An 18,466-nucleotide genomic window follows, 5' to 3' on the forward strand; every position below is an offset into this window, starting at 1 on the left:
TCAGGTTTTTCCTTGCGCTCAATGTACTTACACAGAACAGACATACAGGAAAAAAAGTTATAGCATATGTAGATACAGATCACAGATCTACAACATTGAGATACAATATGTACAGTAAGCACCTGAGCCAAAAGACAATAATGAAATGGGTGCAGAGTGTAAAGATGCTGATTACTGTATATACAGGAGGTCAGTGAGCTTGATATGTACAACATACGGTATATACAATATATACATCATATATACAGCATACACAGATTGCAGTTCATAGGTGCAGTGGATGTTTAGTGTGAACAGATTTATTATACAAATATTGACTGACACTGTGTGCCTGCTTTAAGTGTTCAAGTGATGGCTTGTGGAAAGAGACTGCTGTGTGTGTGTTCCATCCATCCATCCATCCACCCACTCACCCATCCATCCATCCATCCATCCATCCATCCACCCACTCACCCATCCATCCATCCATCCATCCATCCATCCATCTAACAACTGAACAGGCTTGTGGGGAGCCTGACTGCTATCACAGGTCCAGGGCAGGGAAATAGCTGCAAGGCGATGCTAGTTGGCCTATATTGTGTTTGTACTTGTGAATTACTGTTTAATGTGAAAACACTACTTCAGAACACACTACTGTTACTTTTTTGAAGCTGCAGACAGTGGGAAATAGGGGGATTCTGGGTACAGAGAGTACTGCCTAAAGCTGACATACAAAAGAATGCAGGCGGATGTTTCTTACACATTTTTTAGCCCGTTCATCTGCAGCAAGCTGTGGAGTACCTGGGGCCGGACGGCTGCGGTCGGCTAAAGGAGGTGAAATGTCTGGCATCAGCAATGCTTGGAACAACGAAGAAAGTCTGCATCTGATAGGTGCTGAAATGAGCGATAGTTCGCTTGTACGCAGGGAGCTGTTCAGCTCAGTCATTACGTTACCTTACACTCTATTTTTAAGGTCAGCTCAGCTTCTGCATTCAAAGATGTATTTGGAAAGGAATTTACCCGACTCTCCTTTCTGTGAGTGCTTCCATGTGCCAGATTTAGCCAGCATTTTGCGCAAATTAGTGCATGAATTACATACGTGAATGAGTAAGGGTGGGGGGGGGGCAGAGTTCCTTAATATCTGTGACAATACTTCCATGGCAGGAACCCTCTGAAGTGGTTTAAATCACAGGTGGGGTCCTCTCTGGTTGGACCACCATGTCTACAGTAACTTCCATTTCACATCATCTAGCATCCAAACTTTGCTTAATTTTTGCCTGGTTGTGCAGAGGAATCTGGAAGAAAGGTCGTTCTGAGGCCGGTTTTGACCTCGCCAATCAAAGGGTCCACCATTCCCTTTTTGTGTGGCTATTGTTGTTTAATACAAGCAAATAACTCAGTGTAAAGCACTTTTTACGGGGTAATAAGCCTACAGTTCAACTGAATTTCTCTTGTACGCATAGGTAATTACTAATATACCCTAAGTGTATTATTCTTGGCTTATAGGCTTTTTGGAGTTGTCTCTAGTGGACTAGGACTGACGCACACTGCGCTTTAATTCTCTTATTTAATTTTTTTTTGCGCGGGGAGCGTGCGCTGAACAGTCGCCCACCGGAACACAGCGAAACGGGGACCGCACATCGCTATTCTGGGCTTACGGAGATCAGGTGATAACCACAGGACAGCGGACGCTTTGATACCGGATCCCTTTGTCCTATCAGTGACACATAATCATTCATGTGCAATTATCAATTCGTGCGCAAAAAGCAGCTGAATTTCTGCACAGCTCTGCCTACTGGTCTATTGAGGCAAGGCACCCAATTTCGACCAGTCACTCAGGGACATTATCAGATAAATACTTTAATGTCTTTTATTTAACCGTGAGTAATGTATTAATTGTGTTTAAGCTCAACACGTCGCATAGGCCACTTATATGAGGCAGCTGATTAAGTGAATTAACCAAAAAGTCAATCACACAAATGATATTCTGTGTTAGGAATGATTTCTTGTCCCAGCTCTTGCAGTTTCATATGAATTCCGTGGGTATTTTAAAACCAGCTCGATGGGTACGGCATGTTAACAAGTTAACACTGTGTTATAAAATTAATGAGATGGATGTTAGTAACACCTTCCGCGCCCTACACTCCTCTCTCTGCTGCGTGACAGTAGTTATTTAAAAAGATTTAAAAATAGGTGGATACTACATGTTGTGTAATTACTGCAGAAATCCTTAAGAGTAAACAAGTCCAATAATAAAGTGACGCTTGCGCCGCGAATGAGGCCTGGCAAACAAAAAATGGCGTTTCTCTTTACTTCGTGGAAACCAGTCAAGGAAGACAAATAACACTATTAAAATATCGAAATTCTTTCGTAGGCCGCCTCTGGTTTTATTTTTATTGTATTCGTTTCGTAGCATTTAGTGCCATGTGAGCTGTTTAAAGTGTAAATACAATCTGTTCATGACAATCTGTTAAATCCTATTTAATGGTAGCTAAACATCTTGATTTAATCGTGTATTATACCTTTGTGTTTTAAATTTACACCCGGATCCAACTCCACGGGGCATAAATCAGAGCAACAACTGGGCTGGTATTCAACTGGAAACAATCCACAATAAATGATTTACACCCTTGCTACCTTATTACTCAACACGGTAATTTATTTAATTTGTCATATTTCTCATAATCACATGATTTACACCACATAACCTACAAATTAGTCTCATAAAACGTAACCAACAACTCCCGATCATAAACAAATATTAGCATATTTCCTTGAGAAATAACAATTTCGAACAGATGTCATTATATCTTTAAGTAAAGCAAGGTGCATTGTTTATAATACTTTGATATTTTGACCAAACGAAGCAACTTGATTTACCGCATGTCTAGGCTTGAGCGTAATGCATGGTTTTTAAGTCTAACGAAGTCGATAATAAATAGACCATTCTTGTTCAATACGTAATTTCTTTATAACTCAGCCTTGACAAAAATATCTCGTCGATATATCGTTATTTCGGTAACACTCTAATATATCAACTACTAATCATAACTTGCCCTAAAAATATATCAAGGTTGATGAATTTTTATGCAGGAAGACACTTTAGAATCGCTTTAATCCATAGTTTCTCAGTTTTCTAGTGTCTTGGTGAACGTGCCGAGAAAACTTCGCATTTAAAACGCGCTCCCTGTTTTGGGAGATGTATTGTGCGACTCTGCGTGTTCTGTTGTACAGGGAAAGTCCACTCTGTCTATATCGTTTTAGAAAGTTTGCTATAAGACCATGTAAACTTTAACAACCCCAAATAAAAATGTAATGCATTCAAACAATTCTGCTAGTAAAGGGATAGTATGTGTATTGTTTGAAAGATTAGTTTACTAATCATTCTTTGTGCAGGACATTTAACTATTTTGATTCAAAGGGAAGGAAATGTTCTCCTACCTCCACAAATTCGCATGTGCAATAATGAGCATGCGTGCCCCGCGCCTACGTATTTTTTATGTCTTCACCGCAAAAAAAAGAATCTGGTCAACTTTCATCGGACGCTTTTGCTCAGTCTGCAGCTACGAGATACTGCGGTGACGAATGCGGAACAGGGTCTGGCTGTAATTCGGATCGTGGTACAGATCTGTAAAGGGTGTAAGAGACAGGTGGACCTAAAAGTAGGCATAGTAGTTCATAGTAGACATAGACACAGCCAGACTCACCTAAAGCAGTCTTAAGCGAGGGCTTTCTTGGAGTCCAGATCCAGTTTGGTATTAAACTTGTCTTCTGTACGCACCAAGTAACCCAGTCAACTTTTTTTCTAGCATCTTATATGAATTGTATATATAGAGTGTTTTCTCTTAAGTTTTCAGTATTGCGTGTTTAAATATATACTTCGTCGGTGGAAGAGCACAGTTTTTTATGTTTGGATTTGCGTAAGGATGGTCACTTACCAAAACCATGGAGATGACGCGATACATTTGAAGATCCGAGATGCCAACACGACCACGGACAAGCAACGCATGGAAGAGGAGGCTGTACAGGAAAATGGCTCGGAGAAGACACAACGATGCCAGAAACCCCCGTACTCCTATGTCGCACTAATTGCCATGGCTATTCAGGAGAGTTCGGAGAAAAGGCTCACTTTGTCAGGCATTTACCGATACATAATCACCAAGTTCCCTTTTTACGAGAGAAACAAGAAAGGCTGGCAAAACAGCATACGCCATAACCTGAGTCTCAATGAATGTTTCATCAAGGTACCCCGGGAAGGCGGCGGCGAGAAAGGAAACTACTGGATCATAGACCCCTCATGCGAAGACATGTTTGAGAATGGGAATTACAGGAGGAGGCGGAGAATTAAGCGGCCCCTCAGATCGTCGCCGACCCACTTTCAGTCGGGGAACTCATTTTTCAGTGAGGATAGTTATGGCTGTTTTGCCCCTTCTGGGTATCTGCAGTCTGGGTTCATGAATACTCCCTCGCCGATCGGGCAGCAGTCCAGCCCGATATCCTACACTTCTTGTCAGATGGCAGGTGGCACCGTACGTCCAAAGCATGCCGAGGATGTTTCTCCTAATCCCGCATATAATCCCTACTCTCCAGTGCAGAGCATGACTCTGTCCGGCATGATGAACACCTACAACGACTGGGGCTATCCTTATCACCCTCACTCTCATCACCTGCAGCAACTGAGCCCAGCCACGGCGGCATGTCCGTCGGTCCCCTGCGCTGGGGCTCATACCTTTAACCTGCCGACGCCTGTTAACCTCCTAAGTTACCCCTGAGGCATATTCGGGATCATGACAGCGCGCAAAAACATTTAAATAAACGAAAAACTGTCAATACTCACCATTGTATGGATTTTCACTCAAGACGTATCTCATAATACTTGATTTCAGATCATGTAAAGAGCCGTGTCTATACTGAACATTTCGCAGAGTATGTTTGAGATGTTTCATTCTTCGTTTATGCAAAGAAAACATCGAAAGGGAACGACTAACAGAGAGAACGATATGAGTGTCTTTGAGTCAAAAATGCACGCTTGGGAGACAGTTTGCAATTACTTTTTTAAGATTCATAAAAACTACGTGGATGCTGCTCAGTCATTGACTTGGTGTTCCGTTAGCAATTTTTACTTTTTCTGTTGTGTTAAGCTTGGGTAAGTCGATTTGGCATTGCCATTACCGAAAAAACTGTTTAGCAACGAAGTGTTTTGTTTAAAAAAGAAGACAACAGTGCTTATCATTTCTTCATATTTTTGTATAATTTTCAAATGCATAACCAAGCTCATAACGGAAAAAAAACATTTCGTTCAGAGAAACATTTAAAAGTTTATTGCAAACGCTTTCCTACTTGTTGCGTTTCGGTTGCGAAGTAAGACAATAAAGCTGAAACGAACAAGTAGATTAATATTGATGTTCAGAATTGCAATCATCACGTGTATTCTAGAGCGATTCAAAGGAATATGCATTTAAATTTGACTGGCATATTGTAAAACAATTCCTAACCTAAACCCTTATTTAAAAAGCTATAGTGATACTACAAGAAACTATTAGATCTCTGTAGCCCTGTATAATACTCTATCTATGATACTTTTACCTCCATGTAATATTCTGTCTATAGTAGCGCTGTCTAGTAGTATTCTACAATACTTGTGTAGAGCTCTATTGTATTTAATAGTACTGTGATAGTATTCAGTCTCAGTAGTAGCTCTGTGATATTTTTGATAGTTTTACTATAGGAAATCAAATATTTGCCTAATAAATTATGGTGTTCAATAACTCTTATAACATTCAGTCTGTGATATCTATGATATTTATACGTGAATGTCTTCAGATGCCGCCATACCAAATGAATGTGAAGTTCAAGTCATGTATCAGCAATCATTTTAGACGAACTGTATAGGAAAAGTGATTTAGGAACATAACAAATGGCGTAATAAAAATTACATGCATAAGTACTTCTCTCCAAGTTACTGCGATATTTTATAATTTTATTCTTTTTGCAACAAGTGGCTATTTTAAGAAGGTTTATTTGCAATTTTCAAAAACACAAACTAAATTTTACCAAATTATTATGTATCATTGATTATCTTTAGTACCGCTTAATCGGTACAGAGTCGCGGCTGGAATTTATTATTTGATTGAAAATTCTATTTAATAACTGAGTTGGCATGGGTGAAGGTATTGAATACAAAACAAGGGACGTTTCTTATAGCATAAAATTGCAAAATTATTAGAACTGAAATTATTTCGCGTTAATTTTTTGTGTGATTATCAACCTATCTACAAATTTATGAAATGAAAGATGAAACATAAAACTGCAGACATGCAGTCAGCTTGGACAAAGGAATAGGAACAGGCCTACAATCAAACATCAGCAAAGAATTACGAACAGAACTACAATCAAACATCAGAAAAGGATTACGAGCAGGCCTACAATCAAACAGGTTGCATTAGAGGTTATCATTATTGTTTGGAGCTGTACATGTTCGCTACATTTATTAAATAAGTTCAAATCATACACCAAAGAAATAATTTTCGGGATCTGATTGTTCTTTGACGTGTATAACCAGATCAACGGTGGAGTTCAGAACCAATCTTAATGACTAACGAGGAACTTTACATTAAACATGTGGAACGTGCTTAGGAGTTCAAAGAAGTCTTGTCTACCTACTTAGTAGCTTATATTAGTACTTTTTGAGCTACTTGCTGTGTTATGGTAACGTTATAAGTTTAATGTAGTCTTACCTGGAGTTTGCGAATAGTCGACTAATAACTAAATCGGCAGGTCTACAGCTATGTAGCGACGCTACACACCAATTTCTGTTCTTAGAAGAATAATACAGGCAGTGGGTGTAATTTACACTTCATGTCTATTTATATGACATTCATTATTAGCGGCTGAATTATCTAATAAAAAAATACTATAGATACTGTGTGAAAAAAATCTTTTATTATTTTGACTGCCATCACGATGCTTTCAGAGGGTAATATAATTTATTATGGGGACGTTTTATTGTTCAAATCCCTATATTCAACTCTATGTTTTGATAAATATAAATAATGTAAATCTGAACAAACTATGTAAACTGAATCGGATCTTGATGCTCTGACCTAAACAATTTCATCACAAAGTGGTCAGATTTCTTTCCTAAGACAGCAACGTACATATTTAAAACTTACGAATTATGTTGATTGGATAATTAATTTAATGCTTTAATTTGATGATGATTAGTTATAAGTATACATAAATGCTTAATGCAATAATTACTGTATAACATGCATATAGGCTTAATATTCACATGCCCACGTTCTGAAATGAATTGTCTTTCGTAAAAGTCTTATACAGTAGTTTCAACACACATACATTTCATTTTATTTGAAGATTCATATATATTTGTATTTGTTTTACTTGACCGTTGGCAGGATGAAATATGATTTCCGTTTGCTTCGAGATCACATTTAGAAGTTAAAATTATAGCAACTTTTTATTGGTGGCGCATGAGAGTTACAAACTCATGTTGATTGACTTTTTATCCAGTCAATTATGAAGTTTCACTTGAAGCGCAAGTCACTCGACTGAAGGCGTCTTATTTTAGACATATTATGATTAGATCCAATGCACTGGAAGAGACCGAAATTCTTGGAAAAGAGAATTCAAAGGACAATCAACAAGACGGGTGGACATAACAACAAATTTATCTTTGGGAGTCTCGAAGACCTGGACGGAAGACAGGACATTGTGCAGAAAAGACACTTATATGGTCGACACAAAAGTCTCCTGTAAACTGGATTACAAACGACATACCAGTTTAGGTCAAGTTGTTTGTATTGTGCTAATATAACAATAAAACTGCCTTTTGCAAATTAACAATTCTGTTTCACAATTACTTCTTACTAGATATATTACGGGGCAGTGTTACTGATGTACTAAGCACTGAATTCCGGAAATATTTAGCACTAATATTTATTTGGCTATTTATAGAATGTAAACACTATATTTAAAGAAATTTGGAAACAGAAACACGACTTCGGCACTCTCTCGTTTCAAGTGCCTCTCCAGCTCCCCCTAGTCGCACAACTACTAAATATAATCTGATAGTAATACACTATGTAACGACGTGAAAATATACAGCAACTGGAAATTTTGCACTAACCTTGACCGTTAAACTTATCGCACGCAGTTAACCGAAGTTATAAAACGTCCACTGGATTTAACAATATTCTAACGTAAAGCCAAACCACTTCAAGTCTCAAGTTTTCAAATTAGGAGAACTAAGCCGTGAAACCAAAACAGTACAATTAAGAGACACTCGAATCCTTGAGAAACACTAGTTGCACGTTGGAAACGTTTGCTTATTAAGCATAATCTTACCCAAGACAGCAGCTCTAATTAATACAACTGACAGATTTCCGTTAAAAAGTATGTAGTGCCACCCAGTGGCTAGAAATAGAAAATAAAAACTTCGCCATATATTACGCGCCCAGTTATCTATCCATCCATCCACCCACATATCCATCCATCTTACATATTCAAAATGCTTATTCACAATTAAGTATTGCCGCCAGTCCATCGCACGGCACACTACATGGGCAGAGCAGGAACGGATACCAAAAGCAGAAAAGCTAAATTTAAACTCAGTTTTACTTATAGGTCTGCTGTAAATGTATTACCATTTTGTTATGACTGAGATTTTAAATAAATTGTACAGTGAACATATCTGGGGTTTATCACCCCTTGATGGAATAATATAGTCGCAAAAGTTTAATAACAGCCACTTAACCAGTGAAAAATGTATTGGTTAATAATATAATGAAAATTTATTGTCATGTTTCACATTTAATTATTTTATTGAGAGCTCACTTTATGTTATATGTTATATGGTGTGCTGCTGCCGACTATGTTTATCATTACCATTGTCCTCCCAGCGAAAATCTTGGACCTCACTGTCAAGTTTGTTTTGCCACCGACACTGTCCTCAGCGCAAATCCTAGTGGACAAGACAGAAGGATCCTGTTAGTCCTTTCATCCATTTCCTGTAACCTCTTGTCCTATTCAGGGCCACGGGGGGCCAGAGCCTATGTGCACAAGGCAGGGAACAACTCAGGATGGGGCACCGACCCACTGCAGAGCACACTCACACACCAGTCACTCACCATTCACACACACACACACACACACTCCAGTCACTCACCATTCAAACACACACTCACACACCATTCACACACACACACACACACACACACACTCACACACCAGTCACTCACCATTCACACACACACACACACTCACACACCAGTCACTCACCATTCACACACACACACACACACACACACTCACACACCAGTCACTCACCATTCACACACACACACACTCACACACCAGTCACTCACCATTCACACACACACACTCACACACCAGTCACTCACCATTCACACACACACACACACACTCACACACCAGTCACTCACCATTCACACACACACACACACACCAGTCACTCACCATTCACACACACACACACACACTCACACACCAGTCACTCACCATTCACACACACACACTCACACACCAGTCACTCACCATTCACACACACACACACACTCACACACCAGTCACTCACCATTCACACACACACACACTCACACACCAGTCACTCACCATTCACACACACACACACACTCACACACCAGTCACTCACCATTCACACACACACACACACCAGTCACTCACCATTCACACACACACACACACCAGTCACTCACCATTCACACACACACACACACACCAGTCACTCACCATTCACACACACACACACACTCACTCACCATTCACACACACACACACACTCACACACCAGTCACTCACCATTCACACACACACACACACACACTCACTCACCAGTCACTCACCATTCACACACACACTCACCAGTCACTCACCATTCACACACACACACACACCAGTCACTCACCATTCACACACACACACACACTCACCAGTCACTCACCATTCACACACACACTCACCAGTCACCATTCACACACACACCAGTCACTCACCATTCACACACACACACACCAGTCACTCACCATTCACACACACACTCACTCACCAGTCACTCACCATTCACACACACACACACACTCACACACCAGTCACTCATCATTCACACACACACACTCACCAGTCACTCACCATTCACACACACACTCACCAGTCACTCACCATTCACACACACACACACACACACTCACACACCAGTCACTCACCATTCACACACACACACACACACACTCACACACCAGTCACTCACCATTCACACACACACACACTCACTCACCAGTCACCCACCATTCACACACACACACACACACACACACACACTCACCAGTCACTCACCATTCACACACACACACACACACACACACACACACACACACACACACACCAGTCACTCACCATTCACACACACACACACACACACACACACACACACACATTCACACACCATCCACTCACACACCATTCACTCATTCGCTGTATGGGTGGAAACCCCTCGAGAACATGCCAACTCCACACACATGCCAGAGACTCCCAGAAGTGTGACGCAACAGCGCTAACCACTGCATCACTGTACTGCCCCAAGAGCGGATTAATATAAATTTAAATTCTTACAAACCTAATAATGACCGGAACGATACTGCGACATACACTATATTGCCAAAAGTATTGAGACACTTTATTAAAAATATTAAAGATATTTAAAATCATATCATTGTATAATGAAAAAAAATGTATAAAATCAAGCACCTAGGCACGCAGACTGCTTCTATAAACATTTGCATAAGAATGGGTCACCCTCAGGAGCTCAGTGAATTCAAGCATGGTACCGTGATAGGATGCCACCTGTGCAATAAGTCCATTCGTGAAATTTCCTCGCTACTAAATATTCCACAGTGAACTCTTAGTGGTATTATAACAAAGTAGAAGCAATTGGGAGCAACAGCAACTCAGCCACGAAGTGGCAGGCCACATGAAATCACAGAGCGGGGACAACGCATGCAATGCACAGTCACCAACTGTCTGCAGTGTCAATATCTACAGACCTCCAAACTTCATGCGGCCTTTAAATTAGCTCAATAACAGTGCAGAGAGAACTTTATGGAATGGGTTTCCATGACCGAGCAGCTGCATCCAAGCCTTATAGCATCAAGTGCAATGCAAAGCATCAGATGCAGTGGTGTACAGCACACTGCCACTGGACTCTAGAACAGTGGAGACGTGTTCTCTGGAGTGACGAATCACGCTTCTCTGTTTGGCAATCTGATGGATGAGTCTGGGTTTTTGGCTGCCAGGAGAACGGTACTTACCTGACTGCATTGTGCCAAGTGTAAAGTTTTCCAGGGGTGGAGGAACTTGACTGGCCTGCACAGAGCCCTGACCATGAACCCGACAGAACACCTTTGGGATGAATTAGAGCAGAGACTGCGAGGCCTTCTTGTCCAACATCAGTGCCTGACCTCACAAATGCTCTCCTGGAAGAATGGTCAAAAAGTCCCATAAACACACTCCTAAACCTCGTGGACAGTCTTCCCAGAAGAGCTGAAGCAGTTATAACTGCAAAAGGTGGGACAACTCCATATTAAAGTACATATATTAAGAATGGGATTAAAGTTCAGTAAAGGCCGGTATCACAATACTTTTGGCAATATAGTGTACATACATCCATCAGTCCATCGATTTTCCATAACAGTACATATTCGCTATGAGTCTAGAATCTACTCCAGCAAGCACAGTAAGCACAGGACACGAGGCAGGGAATACCTTGGATGAGATGTAACTGAAATTTTCCGGAAGACCAAAAAAGTACAGAAACGTATGAGATCATAATAGTAGGGCTTAGCCACGAGGTGGCAGGGTAACTGCACACGCATGCAAAAATTATTAATAGAAATCAACTTCCACAGCAGGGAACGATCTCCACCAGGAGGCGAGAGTTTGAAGAAGAAAGCGTCACCGAGTTTTAATAAATCATTTGAACCTTGACTTTGTCATTGTGCCAGCCCTCTGCGTACCGCTGCGGGGGATACTCACATTGCCGTGGCTGGATCTAACCAGTCGCTTCAATAATATCTCTCGATGCGGATGTGAGGTTTACAGAGATGGGTGTGTTGTAGTGTGCAGGTGGCTGGAAATGTAGGCGCTGCCAAAAATCTGGAGCGACATGCGTCACGCTGGGAGCGTCGTGATTGCAGAGCTCAAAGTGCTTTCCCACTGGGGGGTGAAGTGCTACACCACTCACGTCATGGTACTGTTATCCACCCTAAGCCAACTCAAAAATAAAACGTGTTGATCTAGCAGCGTTTAGGAGGCTCAAAACTACGAGATTATTGCTTTGTTTATGTGCGGAGAAGACTACGCGACAACCACACACGGAAGATTAAAAGTTTGTACATATTTTATAATTATTTATCTTTTAATAAATTGTTTTTTTTTTATGAGTTGGTCGTTAAATGGGGCACCACGTTGCCTTGAAGGAACAGACGCCTTGCAATGAACGGCAATGACCTCTGTAGACTAATGCAATTGCTGAAAATAAATGAATGAACGTCGTTTTTAAAAGCTGAGCTTCACGCTTAACAAAAGACTGCTGAGAAGTGGGTGTTGATCATCAGATCCTTAAATATTTAGGGAATTACTAAATGCTCACGAACGCTAATCTGTCTCCGAAGTGCCCTTATCATTCAGTGGAGAATGTGCTTAAATCCAGTGCCCCCACGCCCTCCCAACACCAAGTGAAATCCAGGTTCCAGCCCATTAGATCGATTCTACTGCTACAGACGGGTCATTTGCTGATGTTCACACACTCCCAGCTGCTTAATGAAGTAAATATATTGTATAATCAATCAATCAATAAATCAATCGAACCTTTACTACAGATTCAAGGTCCAGATAAAATACAAAACACTACAAAGAAAAAATTACATGTAAAATAGATATATGGCAAATATACAAAGCACATACTAAAAAAATCATAATTTTAACAGGGTACGAAACAAGGGGACAGTTATTCCAATGTCCCCACAGTAAGGATTGGCATCGTGTGGCTCTGGAACTTATGGTGGGTAAGCACAGGGTGATTTCATATTCAGATTCATTAAGTTGGCAAATAAATTCATACATAAGGTTACTTAACACATTATTAAAAGTATACACTCCTGTAGCCTGAAACACCTCACTTGCACTCCATTACCTGGATCTTATAAGTAATATTCTTCTGGCATCATTATGTTACTTTAAGTCTCTGCATCCTTGCTTTTCTGTATTTTGATCACAAAAGCGCGGTACAGAGTGCCGTACAATATCCGTCATTCTTTTTATTTTGCTACTTTCATTTCTGTTTAAACCTGTTTGTTAAAGGTCTTCAGAATAAATGAAACATTCATCGTCGAATAAAGACCTTGCATTCATTCTGCTCAAGGCCACCTTTTTATGTATTTCTGCGGCTTCAGCGTCTCACCGGAAGTGTCTTCAGTTAAGCACTCCGGCCAGTTTTAATTAGGAAACTCTCACAGTGATATGTGTCAAACACTTCCGAGCGGATGATGATGACTGTGGGCCTGGTGACGGCAGCACATTCCCCATCCGGCTTTGACGCTCGGCGCCTTTCATCTGATTCAGTTGCTAACGAGAGCGGCCCGCTGTCTATTCCCGGCTCCTCAGAAGATGGTGACGCGTGGGTCGTCAGGTGCTATGGGACCTTGTGCAGGCGAGCCGGTGGGGGGGGGGGGGGGCGAACGTGCGGCCTGCAGAACATTCATGGAGGTGGTTCTGCGGAGGTGGAGTGCGGGGCGCTTTATGTGAGGATCAGCCAAGTGCCACCAGTAAATAATAGATAAGTCAACCAGCTACAGAGCTAAATTAGAGCAGTTTGTTGAGCCTGGATTGTGAGGGTGGTAGGAATGTGCAATAGTCCCCCTGATTCTTAGGCTTTGAGACAATGTAATGTTGTGGAAATTGAATTGACTATAGCATGATATACCATGGAACTGAGCTCGGCCGAACTGCACCCTGCATTTGTGCTCTTTCATGGTTTCTGAATGTATGTCTGGATGATAAGAGGAACAGCTGACAGACCTTCGTCACATTTTTATCACCAAATGGGGTCAACATGTTCATTCACAAGAACCACTTTCCAGTCATGGCTTTCTGGCGTTCTATGGCAGTATGACTCGGCTGACTTCATTTTTTTTTTTAATTCACGATGATGGGGCTGGGTGTCACAGGTTTGTGAAAGCAGGACTGACCCCAGGGCCTTGTTTGTGACTACTGGCCACCACTGTGGGTTTCACAGAGGGACGTCTGTGGGAAGTCAAAGGGACGGCAGAAGTAGGTTGGGCAAAGCGCTGGCCCCGGGAACAATAGGCAGAGGTGACTGAATCAGCCGACTGGTGAGTCAGGCTGGGAAATAAAAACAACTTTTCAATGTTTAGGATTAAGGCTGTTGACAGAAGGGTTGGTCTGCTTTTCTGGTTGCCATGGGAACAGGAGTCATCACCATTTTTTGTCACACACAGCCTATTTATACCATAATAAAAAATGTACAGATATACAATTATATTAGGTTGCCATTAGCAAGATCTATACTATTCAATTTAAATTTTTCAAAGTTAATCTTTCTAATTACCAGACAACGCTTCATAAATCAAATGAAACTGTATTAAATAATCTGCGAATTTCTAAATTTCTGTGAACCTGTGAAATGCTAAAGCTGACATTTCCCGCCAGGGCGTATTAAGGTGCAGCAGCCCAGCGGCTGAGCCGTTGTTTTCGCGTTAGCTGCCCGTAATCGTGGTCTTGAGCTGGCTGCTGTTTCCGTTTATGTACGTCGTCTATCAGTCTGCCAGGGGTCCATAATTTTGCTGATCTTCAGTTCATGTACATTCTGTTTTTATCTTGGAGTTTAATTAACCTTCAATACCACTTACATTTTTTTGCGTATTCATTGGAAGCACAGAATAACTGCACTTAGTCGACTTCTTGGCAACTTTGTAATGTGCTATTTGTCTCACTTGTATGTCATTTTAGGACAAAAATCTGCTACATAAAATAAACGTAAATATAATATAATTATACCATGCTTCTCTGTCTCTCTTGAAGTGCCCTGTGTGTCCTGTAGATGGAGACACACATGCAGTTATACTTTAACGTTGGACTAGGTGACGAGCTGGTTTAATTGGAAGCCTTCCCAGGTAGAACACATATGTTGAAATGACATTGGCCCTGGTTCCTCCTGACCCCATCAAAGTGTCCTTGAGCAAGACACTGAACCCCAAATTGCTCCCGGTGAGCAGGTTGGCACCTTGCATGGCAGCCTCCGCCACCGGTGTATGAATGTGCGTGTGGATGGGTGAATGTGAGGCATGAAATGTAAAGCGCTTTGAGTACTCGTAGGAGTAGAAAAGCGCTATATAAATGCAGTCCATTTACCATTTACCATTGATTCCATATAAGACAAAAAGGTTGAAGCAACCTTGATCTTCAAACTTTCACTTTATATCAACACTGAAGCAAGGTTTTGCCACCATCAATTTTTCAATATTGAAAATCTGACCAAAAATCATTTTCAACGTTGATAATTTAACACTGTCCATAATTCAACACATTTAACTATAATTCAACGTGTAAACAATAAAATGACGCTATCTGGGTTGTGATCTCACGCTTCTGGATAGTAAGATTTCCTCCTGCTGCCAAAGGAGGCATTTTAGCTAAATTAGCGTCTCTAAAAATGACTCTTCGCCAGTGACTGTGTGTGAATGTGAGCCAAGTGACAGACTCGCATCGCCTCACAGACTCCGGGATCCTGCGATGGAGAAGCTGTAACAGCAAAAATCTAAGGAATACTATACTGTTAATGGTACGGCAAACTTAATGACATGATATGACAGTAATTATATGAAGCCCCCCCCCCCCCCACACACACACACACACACACACACACACACACATACATACTTGATTCTTTACAAAGTCCTTGGTAACAGCATTTCACATGTAATTAGTCTTTTTTTCAAAATGAGTTAATCAAATTCCGCAAACTTACCTTTTACACAGCTGTTGTCCTTTTACACAGCCTTTATCTAAACTGGTGCATTTTCATTATGTAACTCCTGTACTTAATTCAAACCACTAGTAAGTCATTTTACATCATAAAAGCAAAAGTGAATAACATGAACCCTAGTGGATACCTGTGGGAAGACAGATCTCCTTCGGCATGCAGTTGGCCATCAGCCTTCCATCTCGGAACACTCCGACTGGGAATGTGGTTAGCTGTAGTATTAGCTGGTCTGTGTCTAGCTTTTAAATTTAGGGACACTCCTCTTTTTCCGTTCATGTTAATTTGTCATGTGGTGATATAACCCACACATGGGACTATGGGCCCTATGACAAACAGAGGAATACGCCTGCAACGTGACTCGAAGAAGCAGAAGTATGAAGTTTTGGGGGAGAACCTCAGACATTTGAATAAAATACCCCATGAGTGAAACTCTTCTGCTTTTCTTGTTTGCCCGTATTTATTGCAGTTCAATGCAGTGGGTTTTGTGAATGACTATGTAGCCCCTGTGCTCGAACTCAGAGCTGCTCATGGAGGTCTATCATCCCGCAGAGCTTAGATGGGGCCATATAAGGACGACAGTTCCTACCATGCAAACACGATTCGAACCCCCAACCCCAAAGTCATTTAACAATCATTCAGCAGACACACTTATCTAAGCACTTTACACAGCTGGAACATTTACTGGAACATTTACTGGGACATTTACTGGGACATTTACTGGAACTCTCGAGGGTGACAAGAGCTGCAGAAGCTCCCTGAACAGCCATCTTTGGGCAACAAAGCTATGACTCTCTCCACTTACATCATACATTTCTTACTATTCTCTGGGAATTGATAACGTTCAATCTAACAGTGACTTGTGAGAATCTTTCTGCACATAAAACTCCTCCTGCTGTGTGTGTTTGCCTAGGAGCCCTAGAACACACACGAATGAATCATGCTTTGATGTCTACGGCTGATTATTCCAGGAGAATCTGTGGACAAGTGGAGGGAGGGGAGGGGGCTGGACAAAAATCCATGAGCACAGGAAGGGAAACACTATGAAGGCCCATACAGTGAAGGAGGGGCTGTGATTGGACTTGAGAAAGTGAGTCATCTTTCCATCTCATCTACAATTCATCGCACCTATTCACTTTGCACTTTAATATAAAGATGGGACCCTGTAATATTTACCATTTATTCCAGATTCATTGTGTTAAAGCCGCTCTATTCACCAGTCTTACCGAAGAGAACTTGAAAATATGGAAATGAGCCCATTTGCACAAGTTTTTGGATCAATGCACTGGATCAGTGTTTCTCAACCCAGTCCTCCATGTTTTTGCTCCCTCCTAGCAGTACCAAAAACATGGACTATCTGGAGGTCTGTGAAGACCGGTTTGAGGAACACTGCTCTGGATGAGCAGATAGTTTGACTTTCTTTTGGATAAATCATAACACATCCTCTGTGCCCCCTTTTGCTGACTTTGTGGAATCTGGGGAGGTCTGTCTCAGGTATGGAGATAAATGCAGTTCATCTTTGCTCCCATCTCTATTTCCAGCCCTATCTGCTCTTTGTAAATAGCTGCAAATGCAGTCATTTACAGAGAAGCTCATTCATATTTGTTTCTATATACTGTTATTTTCAATTTTGACGTGTTATGCGGCCTTTGCATACATTATTCAATGATGGGTGAGAGAAGCACTGGAGCTCTTGGGGTTTCCAAGGCAACCGCATGAGTTAACAAGGAAGGGGATGATGAGGGTGAAGTTTGAGGGTCTCTTGGATATGAGATATCCTTCAAGCCTCCTCATTGTAGTCCAGAGGGGTCAGATTAGTCTGCTGAATGGTCACCTTCTTTATAGAAACACTGCCTTCAGGACTGGGGATATTGAAGTATACAGGGTGGCCCGATCCAATCTGAAAAGGGGACTCACACTCACCAAGACTACTCAGAGAAAACATACTGAAAACCACTTACACAATGGTGATACTCATCGTGGGTGGTGGGGCATCCAGTCCATTATCAACTACTGGAGCAAGAATCAACACCAACCCAGTAATAACACCTCATTAGCTGAGGAACTGAAGAGCTTCTCTGCTCGGTTTGATAGTAACAAGGTCGGAACTCCAGTGAAAGCACTGGACAGCAGCACACTAACATTCACACTACAGGCACACAACGTACACTCACTGAGCACTTTATTAGGAACACCTGTATGCTTAATCATCGAATCATGTTGGAGGAGTGCGATGCATAATATTATACAGATACAGGTCAGGAGCTTCACTAACTGTTTACATCAAACACCAGAATGGGGGAAAAAATGTGACCCTGGTTACTGTGAACGTGGCAGATTTGTTAGTTTGTGTATTTCAGTAACTGCTGATCTCCT

At 41.3% G+C, this 18,466-nt stretch overlaps 1 protein-coding gene across 1 annotated transcript; it reads left to right on the forward strand.

The window, feature by feature from the left end:
* Positions 1-3,494: 3,494 nt before the first annotated feature.
* LOC125716642 (forkhead box protein L2-like) lies at positions 3,495-5,926 on the forward strand. The gene has a single exon (XM_048989195.1). It carries the CDS (start codon positions 3,906-3,908, stop codon positions 4,749-4,751), a length of 846 nt encoding a protein of 281 aa, XP_048845152.1. The 5' UTR covers positions 3,495-3,905; the 3' UTR covers positions 4,752-5,926.
* The last annotated feature ends 12,540 nt before the right edge of the window (positions 5,927-18,466 follow it).

This window comes from Brienomyrus brachyistius, chromosome 21 (genome assembly GCF_023856365.1).
Source record: "Brienomyrus brachyistius isolate T26 chromosome 21, BBRACH_0.4, whole genome shotgun sequence".
Lineage (NCBI taxonomy): Eukaryota > Metazoa > Chordata > Actinopteri > Osteoglossiformes > Mormyridae > Brienomyrus > Brienomyrus brachyistius.